Source organism: Solea senegalensis, linkage group LG3 (assembly GCF_019176455.1).
Source record: "Solea senegalensis isolate Sse05_10M linkage group LG3, IFAPA_SoseM_1, whole genome shotgun sequence".
Lineage (NCBI taxonomy): Eukaryota > Metazoa > Chordata > Actinopteri > Pleuronectiformes > Soleidae > Solea > Solea senegalensis.
Window position 1 is genome coordinate 28307651 of NC_058023.1, and position 25413 is coordinate 28333063.

The 25413-nt window shown below is 41.1% G+C and overlaps 1 protein-coding gene across 3 annotated transcripts in view; it reads left to right on the forward strand.

Annotated features, from left to right (window-relative positions):
* The window catches only part of grm8a (glutamate receptor, metabotropic 8a), a 225456-nt gene extending 206450 nt beyond the window's left edge, over positions 1 to 19006 (forward strand). For 2 of the 3 annotated variants that reach the window (XM_044022483.1, XM_044022485.1), the window contains 3 exons: positions 15323 to 15463; positions 16536 to 16641; positions 18183 to 19006. In XM_044022483.1, coding sequence (XP_043878418.1) covers positions 15323 to 15463; positions 16536 to 16641; positions 18183 to 18232 — 297 coding nt within the window. In that variant the 3' untranslated portion in view covers positions 18233 to 19006. Of the gene's footprint in view, positions 1 to 15322; positions 15464 to 16535; positions 16646 to 18182 lie in introns of all 3 variants that reach the window. The other variant, XM_044022484.1, reaches the window with a different exon arrangement.
* The last annotated feature ends 6407 nt before the right edge of the window (positions 19007 to 25413 follow it).

The following is a 25413-nucleotide window of genomic DNA, read 5'->3' on the forward strand; positions in this document are numbered from 1 at the left end:
TGCTGCTTTCCACAAGCCCACTCATGCTCATGTGTCGACGTGCGCGCATCAGTTTCTTGCACACGAGACATATATTTTGACTGCACGTCAGTTCATTTAGTTATGCCTGCAGTTTGTAGAATAATGGACACTATTGTATTGTGGTCTGTTGTCTCTGTCCATCCAAAATAAACCTTTCTATAAAATTAGGGTTGTCGTGGTAACCGCAAAAAAATCACGGCAGGGTCAAGGCCATGGAAGATGGCAAGCTACCATCACAACCGCTCATGTCCTGACCTTGTATTCACACTATTGTTAAATAATGACAAAATGCACTTTATTTAGTCACTTCCTGTAATTTTTAGTGCGCTTTCACACCAGAGCTCGTCTGAACTCTGGTTTGCCTGAAAATGTGGGTCTAAGTTCTGCTTGCAAGCAAACCCTGGTGCAGTTGGCTGACAGTGGGGAAACGCAAACGCCGAACACCAAAGTAAAAACAGAAACCCCAAGACTGCATGAATTTGGTGTTGCACCATTGTTTGTTTTTGTCGGGAAAAATCGTAGATGGATTTCCGTTTTTGGTCCTGGCCAGTCGATGAGCTGGGTTTTCTTTTTCTTCATGTTTTTTTTCACAAATATTCAGCTAATTTTAACTGCGTGACGTTGTCCAGGAGCTTTGGTCCAGTGTGAAAGTAAACAAAATGAGGGTGTGAGTATTTCCCGTTCGAGTCCCCCGGACTATCGTGGTGTGGACGCGCCCTCATTTCGTGGTGTTGTGTTAGTAGCAGAACTAGTGAAACAACAAAGTTTGTGGTCCAGCTTTGGAAAGACTTAATACTGCACACAAAATGCATTATACTTCTGTCCAACCTTAGACCAAAGCAAGACCCGAGAGTATTAACCTTGACATACATCCCCATTTAAGTGGTAAAAAATGGCAAATGGCTTCTCTTTGAGTAACATTCCTCATTTTTTATCTTCCCCTGTGATTGTGTTTGGTCCTCAGGAGTTTACAACACACACAATCTAAGTGCCTGCCACAGAAATCTATCTCTGTCAACACGCACACACACACACACACTGTCACGGCTCACCGTCCTCAGACAGATTTATGGCACCGACTGTGGTCCCGCTGGAGAAGCGGTGACCGCCCTGATCCTTAGCGGGACTAACCGTCAGTAATCAATCTATCGTAATCTGAAGAGGTTGGGTGAGACGGAGGAGGAGCGAGGCAGGGACGCAGGTAGAGGAACAACCCCGGGAAAGGAGAACGATTTAGGATGAAGGAAAAGTAAATGAAGGAAAGACTGGATTAGCATGGGAGTGTCGAGTGAGGGCAACTAATAGCGGACAGCGTGAGAGGAGAATGATTTACAGAACCGTCAGACACCTTTCCCCAGGGAAAGGGAACTTTAGATCACTGAGGGAGGATTGTGAAGCACAGAAATGTCCAAATCCTCCAAGAATCAAAAGATTGTGACTCCATTATGTTCACATTTACTGTACACAAGCTTGTAATGCATCAAACCCATTTACAGTACTTTTGAAAGCAGTCATATTTGAAAAGGAACATAAAGTATGTATGGGGACACGTAAGGGAAAAGTAAGTATATAAGAGCAGGTAGGTTTGGGTTTTTTATCGAGTGAGTGCAGCACCGAGGGTCAGTCATAAAACTGCTTGAGCTGATCCACGGTGCCCCACATCTTGTTAAATGCAGAGCACACACTGTGAAGGCAAACACAATACATTTCAATATCGCAGCGCCATGGAGACTGTAGCAAGATGATGGGAAATCCTTTTGTGTTTTCGCATCTGATTGATGTGATGTCGATATATCTTCACGTAAGACAATGTGTCAGCTTAGATATTGGATATCAACATATGGCATCTGTGATGTCTTTTCCAGCTTTTAAAGGCTGGTTAGGTATTAAATATTGATACAAGGGCTGTCAGTGTTAAAAGTAAGCGGCAAACTAACCACTCCAGGCACCAATAGTGCCCATAATATGCTTTTTTGTTGTTGTCATCCATGTTGAGCTTTATTTTAACACAGAAGTCTCAAACTGAAATGAACTCGGGGCCACTGAGCATCTAGTCTGGTCAGCAGGGGGCCAGCCAAGTGAAAACCCCCCAGTTTTTTTCAAACTTGTTTAGTATGGGGTGGGTGATAAGGGCTTACAATTTTGTCATAAATGATATCACGGATTTCAAAATAAAAGTGTTTGTTTTGATATTGGAATGAAAGTGCATAATAATAAAAGTACTTCTAATGCCAAAATAAATATCTAAATATAAAAAAATAAAATATATATAGAAAAATAACTTATTATAACTTGATAGTAAATGGCCGGCTGTTATTAATTGGGGGGCTTTATCCGTGATTTCAACCTTTATTTTGAAATCATAGATTTTTACCTTTATTTGGAAATCACAGATTTTAAATTCACAGACTTCTATTTTGAAATCACAGCTTTCAAAAATAAATGATAAATTGATAAATTGATAATGGAATGAAAGTGCATAATAAAAGTACTTCTAATGCAAAATAAATCTCTAAATAACAATATATAGAGAGAGAAATAACTTATTATAACTTGATAGTAAATGGTGGGCCGCTTGTGATTAATCGGGGGGGCCTTCACGGTCACAAGTTTGAGACCTCTGCTACACTGAGTGTATCACAGACGACACGTTTGCACAAGCGCACTTTGCTTTGCATTACCACAATTACGCAACGGCAACAGTTTCTGTGAGCTTTGTGGTTATTACGGTAATTTCACTGTTTTTGCACATTGAGACAAAGACTGTCAATATCTTTTATACAGTTCAAAATTCTTATATGTATAAAAATACAAATCGTTAATACAGTATTTTAAAGTGCAGTATATTGTAAGTAATTGCCAGATATTCAAAGTTATTCTAGAAAAATTGTCAAATCAGCAAAATGTGAGTAAATCTTCATAAATCTATTCACAAATTATTAGTCAAATTTAAGCCTGAAATTCTTTTTTTAAAAGAAGATAACATTTCATGAGCTTAGAGAAACAGCCTGTGTCCAGCTTTGTATGGAGATGTATGCAGATGTATGCCATGAATGACAAAGCCTAAAAATACTGAGCTATTATCCACAGGACACACTGACAAGCCCTAATACTGGTTATGCCACCTTTGGTTTCGGAAAGGAAGCAAATATGCCACTGATTACATTTTAAGTCAACGTTAAGCCTCCCGTTCATTTCTGAAGAAATGGATTTTGCCGTTCTTTATGGGATTCTGCCAGGATTTGGTCTTTTGGCCTAAAAATGGGGGCGAGACAGACAGCAAGTGTCACATCCTGACATCAAACGGTGGGATGCTGAAGGATTGTGGGAGCACCGGGACCTCACACTCTCAGACACACACTGCATTCACACAAGCACTGCTACAACATTCACACACACACACACACACAAGTATCCTACGGGCGGCAAAAGAACAAACTACACTTTATCAGCTGAATCCTCCCTTACAAGTGATTTCCCTTACCTTTACATCTTTTATAACAATACAACAAAATCAAAAACGACCATCTCTTATTTGTACGGGTTTTGTTCTGAGGGTCACGGCGCGTGACAATCCCAGCTGACCGCGGGCTCGAGGCTGAGTATGTTGTCCGATCACAACAATTATCATTATTTACGATGACAACTGCGGGCAACTTGGAGTCTCCAAGCTGTCAGGCTAACCTTCAAATTATGAACAATTTGTTGTTCATTCTGTAGTTTTTCATCTCCAAAATCATTCATTCATACTTTTTTTTTGTAACTTACTAATCAAAAACCTGACATTTCTTATTTACTAAAGTAATCAGATGCCTCTTTGGCTTGGAGTCTTCCTGGTAAGTCTCGACACATGATTTTCACACATGGGATTTTGGCAGATTTATCCAATTCATTCCTGGCAAATCCTCTCAACGTCTGTCAAATTGGATTGAAAGCATCTCTCTTTTTTTTTTTTTTACACAGTTTAAACTGTTTCTGAGAGACGAAAAGGTTTCCATAAAATGATGCATGTTTCACTCAATGAACAGTAGAGATGATCAACCCTTTAACACTTAAGCCTCAAAATGTCCGTCTGGAATTTTTTGCTTATTTTAACCATAAAATGTCCTGTGAGTAAGTGCTTTTGCCCGTTTTTTCCAGAATAACTTTCAATATCTGGCAGTTATTTACAATTTACTGCATGTTAAAATAGTGTATTAACAATTTGAAATGACGAAAAACCAAAAGTTTATTTAGAAAAAACACTGCAGTTGTACATGAACACCAGATTTTTGCATGTCAATTTGAATTGTGAACATTATAAAACATAGTAAAAATAACATTTGTCTCACTGTCCTAAAACTGGCACCAAATACTGATTCGCCGGCTTCCTGCAACAGCGCGAGGGTGAAATTACCGTAATAACCAGCTTTTGACGTGCAACTTCTCAGCTTTCAGAAACTGTTGGAATTTTTCCGAGCACAAACCATCGCAAAATTACGGTAATGCAAAGCGCACTTGCGCAGACGTGTTGTCTGCGATACGCTTGATTTTAAAGGATTTAAGAGTCATTTAAATGCACAGCAGATCTGGTGAATTCAGATTGTCTGTCCACCATAAAAGCCTAATTGCATGAAGTCATCCTTCCAGCAGGTTTCTATCAAGCCTTTTTCAGATCCACGTGATCTCCTGGTAATATGTGGAGTAGTGGGCCAGGCTTTCTCTGGATATTACCCAGCTCAGGTTCTAAATGTATTTCAAAGTGAGGCTAAGAATATGGGCAAGTAAGAATGACACAACAACAAAGAAAGAAAATATTTTTTTTCACTTTGTCATTATGAAATATGTAGTGTAGTGTGATGGCAAAGTTAGGTTTTATCCGTTTAAAATGGCACCTGAAAAGTGTCTGAGGAAGTTATGAAGCCACGAAAGCAGACTGCGTCATGTTGTAACACTTGAGTTCTAATTAGTTCTTACACTCAATTACCAGGACAAATATTAAAAATGTAAAAGCAAGTGTGTCCAGTAATAAGTAATTTCAACCAGATTAACTAACCATGAGAGTGTTAATTAGGGAGAAATATATAAGCACACACTCCAAAAAAAATCCCATTTAATTTAGCTATTGCTGCCCCCACTTCTGATCCCTAGAGAAATTGAAAGTTGGTATTTCTTGCTGTTGCTGTTCAGATGCACGGACCTGGAAACTAGTAGCCGACAATGGGAATGGGAAAAACACAAATTTGTTCAGGCAGCACTCATAGTGTATCTGAATAAGGACAAAAAAACAAACAAACCATGTAGTCATCAGAGTCATGAGGTTTGAGTGTGTTCCATTCAGGCTTTTTTTGATTTCAATGAATGCTTCCATGTTCAAGCATTTTCTTTCATTAAGTTTTTTTGGTCTAATAGGGCACATCAGTTTGTTTTGAATAGGCATAAGTCTGAGTGAATGTACGTTGACTGTCTGTGTTTATTTCTGTAGCAAAGTAGTTTGCGCACTTTTCGTTACCGTAGTTACGCAGCGGTTTGTGCTATTGGAAAATTACCAGCGGTTTCTGAAATCCGAGATGTTGCGCGTCAAAAGCAATGTGTGGTCATTGCGGTAATTTCACTTGTGATGTGCCCGGGAACTTTGTTTTACATCAAGAATGACAGCGACACTGTGTTCGTATGACTGAAAGTGCCTAGGGAAAGTTTTCTGCTAACAAAAAGAAAAAGATGTTCTACAGTTTTACAGGACGAAAGCGTCATGTTACCGGGCAGAGGAGAGCTAGAGTTGGCAAATGTCATGTCGAAACATTCTTCATTAAACTGAATTCTTCAGGGGAGCAAACTAAAGTTTCCCACTGAAGTCACTCGTTTCACCCACTACTGCTGCAGCTTTTCTCTCCACAGTTAAAAAACAATTAGTAAATGTGCCCACAACATCATCAAAAATCATTAAGGAAACCCATCAGGCTTTTCCTCCACCAGAATCTTTTGGAATAGAAAGGTAACTAAATGTCCGCCGAGATATTTTCATAAAATAAACAGGAGTGCAACAAATTTCATGACCTTGATTTCGGATTTCTTGCATTAATTCCATTAGGATTGCAAGTGTCGGTGTGTGAAACACACTTCTTTTTTCTCGCTCACTCTGTTTTCGCAGCACTTTGGACAGCCGTCTGCTGACTGATGACGCTCCATGTTAGTCCTCGCTGGGTATTTTAATTGGCTGGAGCTGTGCACAGCGGGGCCACAATCATGTCAGTGAGGAGGAGACGGAGAGAGCGAGCGAGTGCTTCACAACAGGGTCCCGCTCGCTGTGTGTATCACAATGAAACCTTGATGTGTGGAGTTCAGGATTTGTTTGACTCGAGTCTGCTGGCCAAAACTTGTCAGAGCACATCTGCAAAACGAAAAAGAGAGCTCCACTAACAAGCTGCGTAAGAGCAAACACAGATGTGGCATTCGCCACAGAATCAAACCTCCAACCAGAGTGAAATAGATCGATTCTCAAACATTTTTGTACCAAGTTGAGAAAATACTGAGCTCTCAAAGTAACACCGTTATTGGCAACGTTAAAATACAGCGGTGCACAATTCATACACAGGGCAACTCAAAGTGCTTTACAAGGGCATAGAAGTACATGAAGAATATCATAGAATAAAAGCAAGGCATTAAAATGACATTAACCAAAATAAAAGGTAGACATTGAAATTAAAATAGTCATTAAAATCATGAGAGATGCAAAGATTGCCAATACAAAGTGCCTTTAAAAGACAAGAATGAATTGATAACTAAGATGATTATTTAAGAATTAAAGGAGCAGAATCATTGAATGCTGCTTCACTTTGTGTGGTTCTGCATCTGGGAAACACACAGTGAACCTGTTTCCGGTGATCTTAGGGCTCTGGATGCTTCATAGGGAACTAATCATCCTAGGATGTATTTTGGCACCATTCAGTCCTTTGTGGACCAAGAGTAAGATTTTGAAATCTATTCTTTGACTCACGGGAAGCCAGTGTTGTGATCAAAGTCATCTTTGGACTTTTCACAGGAGGCAGATTTATTCTCAATAAGATAATTTGCTCTCTCATCATCCTCCTCTTCCCCACATAATACGTCTGACACTGGTAAGTTGTGTCATAAATGATGTTTTGTAGAAGATACTGAGGCATGTGGGCAATTGAATTACGCCTGGGCCCCCGATCACGCTGCGCTGACACACAGTGGAAATATTATAAGATAAAACACAGTCCTCTGTCAGTGCTTTAAAAATAAATAAAATACAAAAAGTTCACGTCTAAAAAAAATGAATTTGAGTGAGAAGTGTCACTAGAGAGAAAGTACAAAAAGTTTGAAGAAAACTTTTTTCATGCATGCAGCTTTTTAGAAGTAAGTCCTTGACATTAAATATTTTTTTTATATTGTCCAAATGCGTCTGTAGATTCTATACAAGTAACTCTTCCTGTGGAAAATGTTGAGAATTTTTACTTTCTGTACTTTTGAGAGTTTTACTCTCACTTTCAAGGCAACCTGTTGGTCAGAAGCATCATTCTAACAGTGCAAGTCAATATTAAAAATGCTATAAATTTAGCTTTGTCTCAGCAAGAGAATCCAGTGCATGAAAAAAAACTGTTTGAAGGAATTTGTTTTGCTCTTTTAAATTGACCAGACCTCAATTCTGGTCATTCCAAAACATAGCATTTAGACACAGTTATCCATGTAAATTACCAATATTAAATCCATCCTTGACCTGTGCCAGGATTTGAACTGGAAACCCTCTTGGTACAAGCCCAGCTCTCTTCCACTCGGTCATGGGCTGACCAATATCTTTGCCGATATGAAGCTTATTGATGAGTCCTATATCCCTTCTGCTTTTCTGTGTATCTTGAGTTAAGAAACCTTTTGGAAAAAGTAGCAATAATAAAACTTAAATGTCAAGAAGTGGTGAGATTCCCTTCACACTCACAAATGGTGAGAGAGGGGGTGAACCCTTGAGGTTTAGACACTCAGTGGAAGTGCGAAGTTACATCAGAAGCCTCGAGTACTCTGAAAAGTTATGGTACCCCTAAAACGAGGTCAGCCAGGACACGGTCCGAGCCAGGACATAATCATAATATAATATGCATGTGATATAATGCAGAGTTTAGATGGAGAGAGGAAGAAAGACGATACGGAGACACTGTAGTTGAAACACAAGTTTGAGAAAGGCAGGGTGATGAAGGGGAAAAGACTTAAAAGAGGCAGAAATAGTGAGCACAGAATAAAACTTTCCGAAAAGGAAAGGAAATGTAGCAGTTTGAGTTGAAGTGCAGAGAGAGACACTCATTATGCCCGGTTCCTACTTTCCTCATCGCTCTCTCTACACGGTCCGTGTGGCGTTTGCACTCTACGGCACTTTGTAGACGGTGGCACGCTATGGCATCACGTTTATGTCAAACGTCGTGAGAGCAGTAAACATGTGAACCATCATGACAGCGCCGGTGCCCTCCTTTGGCCCCCAAAATGTCAACTCACGTGAGAAGATTTCATCTTTGCGAGCACGCGCGATCACAGTGTGATCAAGTCCGCATGTGAGGACCCTATTTAAATATGAAAGGAACCACAGGCATAACACTCTCTGCACACTGGGAACATGGAAAGCATCGCTCAGTCCTTAGAACTGGTGTGGGCATAACTGAGAAGATGATGACAAGGCAAGAATGGAGAGAGTGAAAAGAAGTGTTTGGGGAAGTGCGACAACCTCTGAGATGCTGATTTCTAGCCCTGCCTTTGCCACTTTGTGTGTTTTTGATGTAGGGACGATGTGTTTTGGAGGTAGATGATGAGTTGCTGATTGTGATGACAGCCTGATGTGGAGCACCTGAGCCAGTAGTGCTGCTGCAGACCATTTAAGCCGCGTTATAACAGAAGACATCACCCCTAAAATGCTTTCTCTCCACCCCCTCAATCCCTGCTCCGCCTCTGACCATTAGTTGACTCAGGACATGAAACAAATTGGCCCATTGTCGTTTCTTTCCGCTGAGAGCTGGGAAACAAGAAGGAGAGAGCGTGACATTTGGCAAGAGATCTCAGCGACTCCACAGCAACAGGGAGTGTAGCTTTATGCAAATCGGCAGCAGATCTGTCTGCCGCTGCCAATCAGTTCCCGCCAATCCATTCCGATGAGTTATTTTAGCAGCGTCTTTGTCTGAGATTGAAGATGGGTTTTGTGATTGCAGGGACATAAGTAAAAAGAATGAGTGACAGGAGGTTTCGGAGCTCACAGGGATTCATAGTAAGGTTTATGGGAATTCATGAATTCATTGTCTACCGTTTTATCCTCCGCATGAGGTTCATGGAGCCATTCCCAGCTGAAATAAGGCACAAGGTGGTCCATCATATCATCATACCCCATTTACTCTCAGATTTACACCAACAAACCAAACCTCAAACCTCTGCATGTTTCTGGACTGTGGGAGGAGACTGAGGAAACCGAAGGACCTGGAGAAAATGCAAACTTCTAACAGAACAGGCGACAGTGTCACTTCAGGCCGCGCCGCGTTAGCCCAGGTTTATGGTGATGTGTAGTGAAATGCCTCCACAGGTGTTTGTCCTTCTCACAGCGACACGTAACGCGAGTAATTGCGGCAACAGACAGCAAAACCTCGGCGCCGCGTTGAACTTTGAGGCGGCGTTAATTTGAAAATGTGTGAGCTCCCGTGTAAATGTCACAGGCCTAAGGTTTCCCTCACAGACGACATGCCCATGAATTGAATCCCTTCAGTCTCCGTCTCATCGCGGCGTTGCCATGCCCGTCTTTTTTTTTCCCCCTCTTAATTATTGTTTTCTCTCCACTTCTTTGTCGTCTTGATCTTTTTGTCAGTCGACGAGCGATTTTCTACTTTTGAGTTGGTCTTTTTTGTACTTCCCTTTTGTTAATTCTCTCCCCTTAGTTACCCACACTGTCTTTCATATTCACACCATCTGTCTTTCTGTCTTCTGTGCTTTTCTCTCGGGAATTGGGCAAATGTGGCCACGTTGCCCAATCCGTGTTTTGAATCGTTAACCCTTTTTTGTGTACCTTTCTCAACTTATCACTCACGTATTTCCAGTCACATTGTTAAGAATGGCACCCCAGGTATTAAATGCACTGATTAAACAACATCGTGTCATTATGACTGACATTATTTGGCAGTGAATGTTAATGCATTTATACACTCTGTGCCTCAAGACTTGTCCTAAATGTCACATATTGCTGCTTGCATGTATTAGACGGAGGTTAATTTGTTCCATGAATTTCTTATAGAATGTGCATTATATATGGTGCAGCTCAGCCACAGCATGAGACACACGTCGCCTCTCATGTGGCGTGAAAAGAAGTTTTAATTGACCTCCTGTCACTCTGATTCTAACTTTAAACACGTTCACTGAGCTGCGTGCTATAAGAGGAGCGTTGCTTATCATAATAGTGATGCAGGATGTGGACAAAAACACCGGGCAATATTATTTCTGGCAAATTGGTTCCCTATGATAGAGAAGGTCGCTGGGGAAAATAATAAAGCTATGTGCAAAGTGGCGCCGCTATCTGTGGTTATAAATAGCGGTGATCAGCGCATGTAAAAAAAAATAAAAAGGGTGAGCGCTAAAACAACAGCGGGCCTATCATTTAAGAGTTAATCGAAAAATAACAAGCTGCTCAGTGGGAGAAAATCCTTCGATCAGCAGTTTCCTAATGAACCCCGAATAAAACGAGTCCCCTGGAAATAACAATAACACTCCAGTGCTATCAGCACGCGGCTGCTAATTCAACTGATACAATTTTACCCAACTAGCAATTTAGCAAAAGCATCACTTCCTTTATCCATAGGACTAAAAGGAAGAGGAAGTCAAAAGTGTGTCCAAAGAGTAACAGGCTTTGTTTTTTTTCCCCACCCCTCTCACAAAAACACATAAGCCATCACTCCAAGGGAAGCTCAGCTTGCTCTAAAATGTCATCACATGTGTACTTTAAACCCCATGGATTACAAGATGAGCAAAGATTCCTCCTTTCATTGTTACACTACTAAAAATGCAAACAAAACATAACACACATCGCACTCAAATAATATTGTATTTTCCATGTTGGCCTGGCAGAACAGTGGTAGAATGATATATAGGAGCTATTTCGTGCTATTTTCATGCATTTTCCTTGTTCTCTTCAGTGTATTTCATTTCTGCGTTAAACTATCATAACAAAAGGGTTAGCATAAAATGTCATGAATACATACAGGAAACTTATAATAAGGACCTGTGTTCTTTCAGAAGTCAAACATTGGTAACACAAAGGTGCTTAATACTACTTTTTAACAGAATTAGAAAATCCTGAACGTTGACTTCCGGTGGTGTCATGGCAACATGTAACGGGAAAACGTCACTTCCAGGGAAGCTGGGCTTCCATGGGCGGGCACAGACGCTGGGCTTCTGTATAAAGATTGGAGGGACTGTCTGAAAGGCGGAACCAGTTTTTGATTGACAAGTCCTGTTGAAGTCCTGTGTGGATTCTGTGAGGGAAGTCTGTCGACAAATAGCTGCTGGTTGTGTTTTATTTGCTCAGAGATATATAATAAAAACACTATTAAAGCATTTGAGTTTTACATAATACAGCGTTCGCATCCCTGTTTCAAAGACCAGCCACTGCCACTGATCACTACCTGTTGCAGACCAGAGAGTCAGTGTCTGTGAATGTTTCAGACCTTCAGGCGACACTTTGTATGCAGCCATCCGCAGCCCATTGTCGACTTTCTGAATGTGACTTTTGGGATAATGGAGCGCTCTCGCACTGCACGCTTTTGGAGCTGTTATCAGCGATCGCCAGCAAAGTGGAGCAGCTCGCGAGTGTGCGCACGCATGTGAGTCTTCTTGTAAATAACAGCTGGTTGTCACAAAGTCGGACCAAAGGCTACATGTAATGGAAACCGCTATCAGCAGACTCGCTGCCGTTTTGATAAGAGCAAGCTCACGGCTTAAGGGGGAATCTCTCTCTTTCCCTCTCATCATTTCACTGTTCACTTCTGCTCTTTTTCCCTGCAGGTTATTCCATTTTCACTCTTTTCTTTCCGTTTCCCTGTCTTGATGTCTCTCTTTTCCTTCAAAAAACAAACAAACAAACAAAAGAAGTAAATTATTTTGTCGTTTGCTCCCTTTCGATAGCGCCTCTCACTGCTCCACGTATCAGTGCAATTCAACTGAGTGTGATTTATTGGCAGGAAATGGGAACAAGAAACAATACAGCGACATTGAAATGAATCCTCATATTGCCTCTTGGATTTTTTTTCCCTCTCGTGATCTTTTCGCCCCTTGCATTCCCGTCTCGCTCGCTGAAGTGTAAAATGCTGTCTCATGGCAGTGCATTGTGTTAATATGTGTGTGTGTCTGTGTTGTCTTGGGGCTTGAGGTGGAAGACAGCAGATGGGAGTTATGTGTGAATTGCAATCGGAGCCTGTAGGGGAGCTGCGGGCAGTGTGTTTGTTTGTTTTTTTTACCACAGCCATCACGCTAGAAAATAAATAAATAATGACTCTGTAATTCTCCGCGTTAAGTTTGTTGCATTTTTGATATATATATTTTTTTGGATGGATTTAATTAATTCAAATTCAAGTTTGTTTTGTAAATGCCACACACACATACACACCTTCAGTGCATACTGAAACATTTGTGTTCGCCCGCTTGCCATCAGTTTATGGCTCCCCGTTGCCTTTGGCTACTGTCAGTGTTAGTAATTCACACCTTCAGGCAGTTGTGTGTTTTATTTCTCCTGCATGTTTTTAAGGGCCCATTTCAGTTTGAAACCAAGGATATCCATGGAAAGTGAAACTTTTACCCCTTCAAAAACACGTTTCCAGTTCATGATATCAGATTTTGCATTAAGGATTAATGGTTTAAGGACGTGTGTTTGAGGTTTGAACACCACCCGAGCCAATGGTCACTCATTCATGAGGCACATTTCAGGTATGTTTTTTAATAGTAGATTTAACCCTTGGATTTACTATGTTTAAACATACAGTATATACAGAGGTTATAAGAATGTGCAACATAGAATGCCTTATATCCTATATCCTTACTTGAATTTGTGAAATTTGGAAATATGTCACAGTTCAAAGTTCACTTGGCTCGTTTTATTAAGAACGGAATTTAAAGAAAAACGGTCTAATTTTGTGACTTCCGCACAATTATTGCTACTTTATATCGCGACTAAAAATGCGATATTAAATGAATCATAACGTTGACTCAACAACAAATAAGAAGACAAAAAAAACCTGCATTTTTTTAATACCTGTAAACACACACCCCAGGATGTCCATGTGAGGAGTTTATTGAGCTTTTTTGGAGGTAAGAGTCATAAGAAGTGTTCAGTTTGTATTTGGTCTGGTTAAACATAGTCATAAATAATACAGGGATATTATGACATTTGCTGAAAAGCCTGACGTTTTTCCCAAATGACCGTATGTCCTCTCTCAATGAACCCTTCTTCTTGAAGAATAAATTAAGCACTTAACAGCCTATAGGGCAGGCGTGTCAAACATATGGCACACGGGCCAGATCTGGCCCACCCAAGGGTCCAGTCCGGCCCGCAGGATGAATTTGTTAAGATTTCACATCACAATTACAGTCTGCTAATGTCAAATACTATGTTTTTCACTTCCATATACCTGTGACGAAATGTTTTGTGCCATTGTAGATCCACTGTGATCTGTAAGTTGTTATGCACATGTGTAAATGGTAACATTTTGCATAATTTGCCGATTTGCATAATTGTTGAAATTGCACTTAATTAATTGAACTCAAATGAGTTTGACCCTCCTGTAACAGGAGATTCTGAATTCATTTACCAAATTAAAAGATACATATTGAGCTTACCCTGGTAATAAAACTCATGCTCATCTGTAGTATTTCTGTCATCATATATATGTTTTGTTTTTAATTTAATGATTTATCTGATCGGCCAACATTCTCATAAGCAGTTCAATATTGATAGTTTACGTATACCTCCACAAACTGTCCTCGTTCATAAATGAGGATAAATTCTGCACCGGCATGTGAGAATTTAGTTTCAGTAGAGCTGCAGGTGTAGTCTCTCTCTGTTCTACTGTCTGCTTCATGTCAGGTTGTACTTACCACTGCCTCAATCAGTGTGTCTGCTCTTTTTTTTTGACAGTGTGGAGTCAGCCACTGTCTCTCTTGATCAGTGTCACAACTCATTTCCCTGTTCTCTTGTCCCGCGCCTCATAGCGTGATCATGAATATTTCTCGTGTGCTTTTCTCCTTCCTTCTCTTCCCTCACTCCTCTGTTAGATATCCTTTGCTTTTTTTTTTTTTATCTTTTCTTCCATGCTTAGTTTCCCTCCACCACGCTGTTCTGCAGTCTCTCTCTCTTGCCTGATGAGCCCTGTGTCTTGAGAGCTTGTCAGCTGTGTCGGGGATGTGGGTGAAGCCTGTCATTACATCTGTCCTCCTCCAAACTGCTCTCTGAATCTCACTAAGGACCACGACTGTAGTGCAGAGTCCACTGCAGTGTGTATCCTCTCTCTCTCTCTCTTGCGCCTGACTGTCTTCTTGTGTATCCTCCATCTTTGCAGAATCAATGTGGTCTGATAAGATAATTCAGCTGGACGTCCAGTAAATAACGGTATTGACTGTATGCCTAAAATACAGTACATCTGCCCTTTAGTAAGAGTTACTTCAACTAAAGTAGATGATATTTTCTGTGTCGTTTTGTTTGTGTTGCGGGGGGAAAGTGCAGTTCACCGACAGTTCAGTTGCTGAGAAACAAAGTTTCCTGCTCCTGCATGGTCTCATACAGGCCCAGCTTCAACTACTAGATACTCAAACTCCCAGACAAACACGTCTGAAAGTCAATTTTGTGCAATCTCTGCCACTATGGACTTTCCTGATGCAATAAACCACACCCATATGGTATTTCTGCCTGCCAAAAAATGCTAACAATAATCTCACATTGTTAGACAAAGAGCTGTGCGCCACAGCACACGGGCAATTAAGCAACTTCATTGGTGCCATCATTTCAAATGCCACTTGATCTACCTGTCTGTGTGTCACCGCTGCTGTCAGTGCAGATATTTTGTGCTAATTTTGCTCTTGTTAGACCATCTTTTACTTCCCCATCATCTCCCCGTTCCCATCTGTCCTCCTTCTCTTTTCCTCTCCAGGCTTATCTGTAGTCAGATGATTACAAAGACCATGTCTGACAACTTGAAATGTGATAAATGACTTTCGCTCTCCCTCTCTGTCTCTCCGTCTCATCACGTGTGTGTGTGTGTGTGTGTGTTTCTCGCTCTCTCTCACTCTCCCCGTCTAGATGTATATCCAAACAACCACACTGACTATCTCCCTCAGCCTGTCTGCCTCTGTGTCTCTGGGGATGCTCTACATGCCCAAAGTCTACATCATCCTTTTCCACCCTGAGCAGAACGTACCTAAACGAAAACGCAGCTTCAAGGTGAGGACGAGTTGAGTATGCACTGTAAAATACACGTCTCACATACTGACTATACTCGTGAGAACAAATTAATATTTCGTGGGAACAAATTAGTATTTCCTGTGAACAAATCGGTATGTCCTGTGAACAAATTGGTATGTCCTGTGAACAAATAAGTATGTCCTGTGAACAAATAAGTATTTCGTGGGAACAAATAAGTATTTCCTGGCAACAAATTAGTATGTCCTGTGAACAAATTAGTATTTCGTGGGAACAAATAAGTATTTCCTGCCAACAAATTAGTATGTCCTGTGAACAAATAAGTCTTTCGTGGGAACAAATTGGTATGTCCTGTGAACAAATTAGTATTTCCTGTGAACAAATTAGTATTTCCTGTGAACAAATTGGTATGTCCTGTGAACAAATTGGTATGTCCTGTGAACAAATAAGTATGTCCTGTGAACAAATAAGTATTTCGTGGGAACAAATTGGTATGTCCTGTGAACAAATTAGTATGTCCTGTGAACAAATAAGTATTTCCTGGCTACAAATTAGTATTTCCTGCGAACAAATTAGTATTTCGTGTGAATGTTTTACCTATTTCGTGGGAACAAATAAGTATTTCCTGGCTATAAATGAGTATTTCCTGTGAACAAAGTAGTATTTTGTGTGAATGTTTTACCTATTTCGTGGGAACAAATAAGTATTTCCTGGCTATAAATGAGTATTTCCTGCGAACAAAGTAGTATTTCGTGTGACTGTTTTACCTATTTTGGGGGAACAAATAAGTATTTCGTGCGAATGTTTTACCTATTTCGTGGGAACTAATTATTTCTTGGCCATAAATTTAATTTGTTTCCCCACGTCATGTCTGAGGCTCCGTGGAATACAACCAGAATGTGCTGGAAATACTGTGCAGTATTGCCGTAAAATAACCTTTTAAATCTGATCTGCACTGAATCAGATACTGATGAAAATAGAAATCATATTGAACTTAAAGAGAGAACAATCCATGTATCCGTTCCTTGTTTCCATGCCACCTTTTGAATCCCTATATTTACAATACCTACATTTTCTCATTATGATTATGCAGGCGATTGTGACGGCTGCGACCATGTCGGGAAAACTGACTCAGAAGGGAGGAGACCGGCCCAACGGAGAGGTGAAGACTGAACTATGTGAGAGCATGGAGACCAACAGTGAGTAAGAGAACACCAAGTTTTATATCTATACATATAATAAGCTAATAAAATAATCACATATATATAGATAATTAATGCACAAATGCCCACTTACTAATTTTTAACTGCATCACACAACAATACTAAACTGGTTTGAACACTGTAATCTTCCATGTTTAATATAACAGCATGTGAAACACAAAATTACACATACATAGAATTGAAATACTGCACGCCGCTGCTGCTTCTTTACTCTCACAATCAAATTATTTAGCCGTCCTCCCTGGAAAAGGGTAATACATTTACATTTCATATATAATTGCTTGTCAAATGCCAAAGAGACATACAAACAAACATTTTCCCTGTGTACTTTTTACACTTTGATGTGAAGTGCGTCTTACTCAAAGTTCTGGATTTGCTTCGTTTTAATCAAAGTTGAAACTCAGTTATAATTTCAAATTTTGCATGTCAGAAACCGTGGCAGTTCTGTAAAGGCTTGTGTGTGTGTGTGTGTGTGTGTTTTATTCAGAGCTCTGAAGTTTTGTTGCATCCACTTCAAAGCTTTGGTTTGTTTTGAGTCGGTTCTCCGGCGACTGCCGTGTGACTGCACTGTCGGCTGTGTCAGGTTGTTGATTGCATGTGCATGTGCGGCTTTCCTTTGTGCAAGCCTGCATCAATCTATTTCAATCTAGCATGTCGTTCAGTCGTGTCCGTGTGTCAGTTGGTCTCCGTGGCTGCGTTTGCACGCTTGTCTTCGTCTGTAATCAGCATATTTACAGTCTAACTCGTGCTCAACGTGTGTCTGAGCTGTTTGTAGAGTTTGTCCGTTACACTGGTGCATTTTTTTTTTGATCAGTGAAAGACGCAGGTCACAGTTCACTCACTTAGTCAATAGTTAAACTGCCAAGTTAGCTCCTCATATACTTCACTGTTCAAAAGTTTACACATTAATGAGTTCCACAACAATTTATCTATTCAGTGTAACATTAAGAGTCCACATTTTTTATCATTTGGCAAAAATATCTCAAAAGTCTGAAATAAATGGAAAAGAAAAAAAAAAAGAGTTATTTCTTTGATATTTATTCTTTTTAATCGAGGGCCTCTTTCCATTATTCTACCAGTGTGACAGCAAATAAGAGGCAGAACAGAAAATAAAGTGCCAGGGTGTAACATTAGTGCAGTTAGGAGCCTGCAGTTGCTGCAAAAACATTGACATTTACCAAAGAATGCTTGAGGGAACACAAGACATAATGGGTTTGGCAAAAAAGTCTAACAACTCAGGTGGACCGTAGTTGTGACACTGTTACATGACCATCTGTAGCAAAAATCTGTTCTCAACTACACTTTCTTCTGTTTTTATCCCTGTTTTTCTTCACTCCACCCCTCCGATGTGTCTCCTTTTATATTCATTTTCACTCCACTCCTCTTTTCTCACCCACATATTGTCACTCATTCCTTCTCCCCCATCATTTTCTCCCTCCATGAATAAATCTTCTTTTCACACCCTTTCCCCCTCCGCCCTCCCCCCAATGTCCCACCCCATATCCATCTTGACTCAGTTTCATCAACTAAGACGACATATGTCAGCTACAGCAATCAGGCCATCTGAAAGGACAACTGAAGAGCGAGAAGGGGATTGGACAGAAAATGGGGGCGTGTCTTTGGGGCAGTGCCAGGCAAAAGAAGAAGCTCTTGTTTGACGGCGATTGTTTGGAAAAACTGATGCACAGGCAGAGCGCCCAATGGAATCCAAGCATGAGACATTTTGTATTGTTCAGCATCAAACCACAGAGAGTTGGGACCACATCAACAGCCAGTCAGTGTGCCTGCTTTCCCGCTGTTCACAGCTCATTGGTCCTACCATGAACTCACCTGTTAAAAAAGAAAAAAAGTAAAAAGAGACAACACGAAAAAAGACATACCATAGGACACTGTGGCGGACAGTGTAACTATTAAACTCTACAAACGTTAAAAAAAGAAGAAAAAAAAGCGACTTTAAAAAAAAAAAAAGAAAAAGAAAACACATTTACATGTTATATCCAAAAGGACGAAGGTAGGGCCGGGAAAGAGATTTAACAGATTCAATTTTAAAAAGATATTTAAAAAGAGAAATGTAAGAGAAAATCTATGAGATTCAAACATGTTTGTTGTTACTCTCTACTTGTAAGTATTTTTGTGGTCGTGACGATTTTTTCATTCTTGTCTCACCGTTGTCTGATGGATCGCCCTTGCATAATGAGATGAGTGTGTTTCCTCCTGCTGTCTCGGCTAACCGGGTGGTAGCCTTGGGTTGTGAACCTGTAAAATGCCATGGTTGAAGCATGCCAGTTTTTTATACAAATATGGAGATTTATTTATAATAAAGGAATGTTTTGCAAATGTGTAGATTGGTGCTGGTGCTTTTTAAAAACCCATGACGTGACTGCGTGACATTCCAGTTGTGATGTAACACGGTACATGACGCATCAAACATTTAGAGCTCCGGAGCAAATCCCGTGGTCATCCCATGCAAAAAACATAAATCGCCAAGAAAATGTTAGCACAGTTTGTTCTTGTTATTAATGTATGCCTCTGAAAGGCTCCTCAGCCTTCCTCTGCAACTCTCTCTTCCCCATAATATACTTGAAGGAGGAACCTGCTGAGGAGGGGAGTGTAAGAAAGAGAGAAGTATTTGTACACCTACAGCAACCCACCAGATGTCCAACCTTCAAAAAATACATGAGAGCTAAGAAGGAAATGGTAAACAGTATCAGTGAATCTGTTGGAGAAGATCAGTCAATAATGCTGAAGGCAAAGTGAAATGACAAATTGCATAATTTAACAGGAGGATTGCATGCCCGACACACAGATGTCTGATGAAAAGGTATAAAAGTCTGCACTCACTCTTGTCGAGTTGTTATACTTTGCTTTCATGTTCGCGGTCTCTTCTCAAAAACCCATAAAATGTTACCTTGATAACAGGTTAAACGGCCGTCGTCCGTTCCCATACATTTACAGGTACGAGTTCTGCAGCTGCCACTGTGTGTTTTCTCAACCGTGAAATCCCAACTGCAGTCCGACCTTATTTAATGGAACCTTCACAGGAATGTGTGTTTCATGACCCAAAGGCCCATGGAACTACTTTCCAAGCCAAGTGCTATTTTTTTACAGCCAAAAGAATAGCAGTGTTCTTGTGTATACGCCATAACTACTAAGTATTTGTGTCTTTTTACTACCAGGTACTACCACCCTCCTTTTTTTCCTGCAAAGATTTGTCGTTCCCTTTAATGGGAAGAACTTAAATATTAAATGCCAAAAACCTAAAAATCCAGCCATCTTCTTCGCTTATCCAAGATCTGCCGCAGCTTAAGCAGAGAAGGCCAGACTTGACTCCCCTCTCCACGGCCACTTCATCCAGCTCTTCTGGGGGAATCCTGAGGCGTTCCCAGGCCATCTGAGAGACATAATCTCTCTAGTGAGTCCTGGGTCTTCCCTGGGGCCTCCTCTTGGTGAGACATGTCTGGAACACCTTACCAGGGAGGTGTCCAGAAGGCATCCTAACCAGGTGCCCGAGCCACCTCATCTGGCTCCTCTTGATGCGGACGAGCTGCAGTTGTACTTAGAGCCCCACCCGAATGACTCTATCGCTAAGGGAGATCCCACCCTGCGGAGGAAACCCATTTCAACCACTTGTATCCACGTTCTCATTCCTTTGGTCACTACCCACAGCTTGTGACCATAGATGAGGGTAGGAATGTCAATCAACCGGTAAATCGAGATCCTGGCCTTGAGGCTCAGGTCCTTCTTCACCTTGACAGACCGATGCAGAGTCCCCATTACTGCGGATCACACACTGATCCGCCTGTTGATCTCCTTCTCCATACTTCCCTCACTTGTGATTAAGAAGACCCTGAGATACTTGAACTCCTCCACTAAGGGCAGGATCTCTTTCCCGTCCCGGAGAGGGCACTTGGAGGTGCCATGTTACTATCCTGGCACGGCTAAATGCCATGTTACTATCCTGAACTGATTTCTCTTGTTCTCGCAACCAGTTGGCCTGACTTCTCTTCCTGAAGCTGACGTCAGTAACTATATTTGTCTGACTGAACAAAGGCTATGAAGGCTTTGCCTCACAACAACCTATATGTCATCACGTGCGCAAAGCTGTCAGAAAGTCACCCAACGTTTTTTTTTGGAAGGAAACCAGATGGTGGACATGTTGTCATGACCTTGTTGTTGGATTATACAGCTGGTTAATGTACAGGGTGGATTTGGTTTGATTAATTAACAGTGAATCATTCTGAAAAAAAGTGACGGGGTACAGCTGTGGATAACTGATGATCAGTCAACCGTGACCCATTTTATTCAATTTTAATTTATTTAATTTAGGGTATTTTATTTATATTAAGTCTAGGTATGAAAATATACTACTATGTTCAATGTAGCAACGTAGCGGACACCAATGTCGTGGTCAACAATGTAGCGGACATCAATGTAGCGGATGTACAACAACATAAGCAGACAACAACATAGGCAGGCAACAACGTAAACAGACAACAATGTATGGACACCCTCAATGTAGTGGTCAACAATGTAGCAGACATCCATGTAGCGACAACAACGTAGGGACACCAATGTAGTGGTCAACAATGTAGCAGACAACAACATAGGCAGGCAAACAACGTGAACAGACAACAACAACATAGCGGACAACAACAACGAAAGCAGACAACAACGTGAAAGACAACAACATAAGACAACAAATATAAGCTGACAACAACATAAGCAGACAACAACGCGAGGGCAGGCAACAACGAACAGACAACAATGTAGCGGACAATTCTAGTGGTCAACAATGTAGCATTAATCAATGTAGCGGACAACAACGCAGTGGACACCAATGTAGTGGTCAACAATGTAGCGATATCAATGTACAACAACGAGGGACACCAATGTAGTGGTCAACAATGTAGCGGACATCAATGTAGCGGACAACAACATAAGCAGACAACAACATATGCAGGCAACAACGTAAACAGACAACAACATAAGCAGACAACAACGTAAACAGACAACAACATAGTGGACACCAATGTAGTGGTCAACAATGTAGCAGACATCAATGTAGCAGACATCAAATGAAGCACAACAACAGTTTTGACAACAACGTGAGCGACACCAATGTAGTGGTCAACAATGTAGCAGACAACAACATAGGCAGGCAACAACGTAAACAGACAACAACGTAGCGGACAACAACGTAGCAGACAACAACATAAGCAGACAACAACGTAGCGGACAACAACGGAGCAGCTCATTTCTTTTCTGCTCGGTTTGAAGCTTTTTCAACAAGACGTCAAGCTTGCTATGAGAATCGACTGCCAGTCACAAGGGAGTGACGCTTTTATGTCACGCAATCAGCTGACTGACGTGGGTCGAGCTCCACCCATACCGTGCAGTACTGTATCATTACACCCCAAGGGTACTGAAAAACTGTTGGTTATTTTGATACTATTCCCAATTGAAATGCAAAAAAATATCTGAGCTGTACTATTCCACTCGGTGGAAACACACCATTAGGTTTTATGTTTTAGAGCAGGACAGAGTTAAACTTAATAATGAATACAATCTTTTATAAATGATTCAATAAAACAGTCTTAATATCAGAGTAAATCCAACACATTTTTTCATAACTGACAATAGCTCAACCCCCATTGCAGCGTTCCCTGGAGAAGACGTCTGGTCTTTTAATGCACTGACCTTGGCTTTGAATTATGGGAGATATGATGGTGAACTTTCTTCAGCATTTTTCCCTTGGGACCTTGTTAGGTAAAGAGCACCAAATGACCATTTCCAATCAGAGAAAGCAGTGTTTTTACTGCACTGGCTGAACCGCTGGTTTAACACGTTTATCAGCTGGAGGAAACCCAGACTCTCGCCGTGTTCTCTGGCCTACGAAAAGATTATTTCTTCCATCTCTGTATTTCACTTTATCATAATCTTTTGACACTGATCATTAATTTCTACTGCAAACAATCCACATTGAGCAGTGCAGGACACGTTTATCCAACAGAGACAATAATCTATGTCGTCTTCAGCCCACTGATTCGATTACCAGACTGTTGCTAGTACTGCCACTGAAACAGAAAACGGTGGGTGGCTAAAGAAAACTGCTCTCTTCACAAAATCATCATCTCTTCCCACTCAAAATAGAAGTGTGTGTGTGTGTGTCTGTGAGGGACGAGTGTGTGTTGCTGGCAAAATAAAACAGATGGTCCACTTTGTGTCTGTGCGGATGGAGAGTTTAAGCTTTGATGCAAACAGGGCTGATCAGCTTGTTGGACGTGGTTACCATGGTATCCGGAGCCGGTGTCAGAGCCAGTCAAGAGGTCCTGATTTGTTGCTTATATTCTTCAAGCATCTCAGAACCACACTGACAGTTCAAGTAGGAGTTTGGAAATAAATACTGCCATAGAATTTAATAATGTATAAAAGTTTTTCAGTCAGAGAACACTGGCATTAGTATTTAATGACTGTCAAATGAAAGCCCACAACTGTTATCTTAATGTTAGAGCAGAGAAACACAACACTTTCCTTTTACATTTGAATATGTGCCAGCCACTTTGGAAATATTGTCACATGGGGACTTCACTGTGAGTTCTTCTATTAGTCATTACTGCACTAGTGTTTTCATTGTCTTGTAAAATGTATCTCAAGTAGTTTTGATTTCTTTTTTTTTTTGCTGAAATATAAATATAAAGTGGAAGGAGCGACACCTGTTGGGGTCGTCTGCTGCTGAGGCCCATTTGCTGTGAACCCTAGATATATTTCTTCCCCAGTTTGAACTTCAGTAGATCGTCTTAAACATGTCCACATATATAAATGCACCACACCGCTAACACATGAATGGACATTTAGATGATATTTACTCCTTGTACGGAGCAAATCCTTTTCAATTTTTGTATTAACAAGCAGTTGAACGGGTGTACCTAATAAAGTGGCTTGCAGTGTAAATTCTAAACTAAACTAAAGAATTTGCAACATTACTGGCAACACAAAGACATCTCTTACTTTGGCCCCTACACAAATAACAAATTCATTTTATAATAATGGAAATTACTTATGACATGTTGTTTTTGATGTCCTTTGGAGGTCCCAGTTTTGCAGGTGTAGTCTTTTGGGACATGCATCAACAGCCCCCTGTGTGTGTATGTGTGTGTATGGAGGTTGTGTTCAATACGAGTCACTGTTCTATCTGAGCATGTGTGCCCAGTTGTTTCTGTCAGGCCTCGTCGTGTGTGTGTGTGTGCGTGCGCGCGAGAATATGAACACACCCTGGTGAGGAGACGAAACACCTGGGAGAGATGACAACAACAGAAATGTCTCACCCGTCAATCAAGCACTCCTCCACACTGTCATGGTGAGGAGAAGAAGGAGGAGGCGAAAAAAGAAAAAAAAAATACAAGGCTGCCATCCCCTTAATGAGGAAGGCCTCCATTGGGAAGTTAAGTGTTTTGGAATGGAACAGTGATTTTAGGGGATAAACAAAGTACAAAAAGGTGTTAAAAAAGCCTGCGTCTCTGTTTTTTAAGGTTTCGCAGGCGGCATGTGAAACCTCCCAGCCGAGACTTTATTGTAATTAGCTCTGTCAGATGGCCAGTGCCAGGGGAAGCTATTACCTTAAATAGACTCACCACTGATACGGTCTTGCTTCCTACAGATGTTTGCTTGCCTGTTGAAGGCACAGCTGGCTGCTGCCGGTGTGGGCAACTTTCCACTTCCATGAGTCTGGCTAGTGATGCAGAATTAAAATAGATAAATTGGATGTTCGTAATGAATCCAAGTGTAAAACACTTAGAGCTCAGTGGTACAGGCAGTCACCAAACTACGTCATGAAACATATAAGAACACAGACTAATACAAGGCGCCGCGCGCCGTTCTTTGAGGAGAGGATTGACCTGTTAATAGAATAAACTTGCATCTTGCATCCCATATCGCACGGATTTCAATTAGCTCGACGGTGGTAGCGCAGAGGAGAGGATTTACTGTAATAGAGCGGGGTCTGTCATGGCTGATTTCATATAGCAAGTGTTCATAATGTTGTTAAAGTGATGGTGGACACCATGTCCGCCATGTTAGGTGCACTCTATCTGACAAAAACAGCAGTGACAGGGAGAACGGTCTTGTCAGAGGAAAGTGTTTGGACGGGGAAGAGTTGAGCTCAAATGCAGAATGTAATTTCTTTGGCTATTGCCTGTGGTAGATATTGAAAATGAATATTGTTATGTGTCTCTTTGTGGCTCTACCTAATACAGATGGTGTTCATCAACGTGCTGAGGAACTACAGATAGAAATTAGCCAATGGCGACGAGCTGACATATTTACAATTAGATTACAAATGAACCCCATTTACCGACTTCGGCTGCACACCAGCAGCTCTACGGCGCCGTTCGTCAACATGTGACACAGCCAAATTCAAAGTGAATGAGCAGCTTCACTCGACGCTTCCACCATGTGACTGCAGAGCGAGGTAGAATAACAATGAGGTGAAGTGACTGAGTTGCTGTGTGTTGGTGTGTGTGCGCGTGCGTGCATCCAGTCTCTAAAGAAGCATATGTTGTTCCACACTGTTTTTGTGTGGTGTGTGAACGCAGGCAGTACAAACAAGATGATTCAGGTCTGCCAGCATTGAAACGTGACTCACAGGATGAGCATCACATCCGAGAGCCAACAGTGTGTTTTCCCTCTCTAACAGAGAACAGTCAGGCCGCAGTTAAGCTGTTACATTTATTCACGCGATGAACTGAGAGA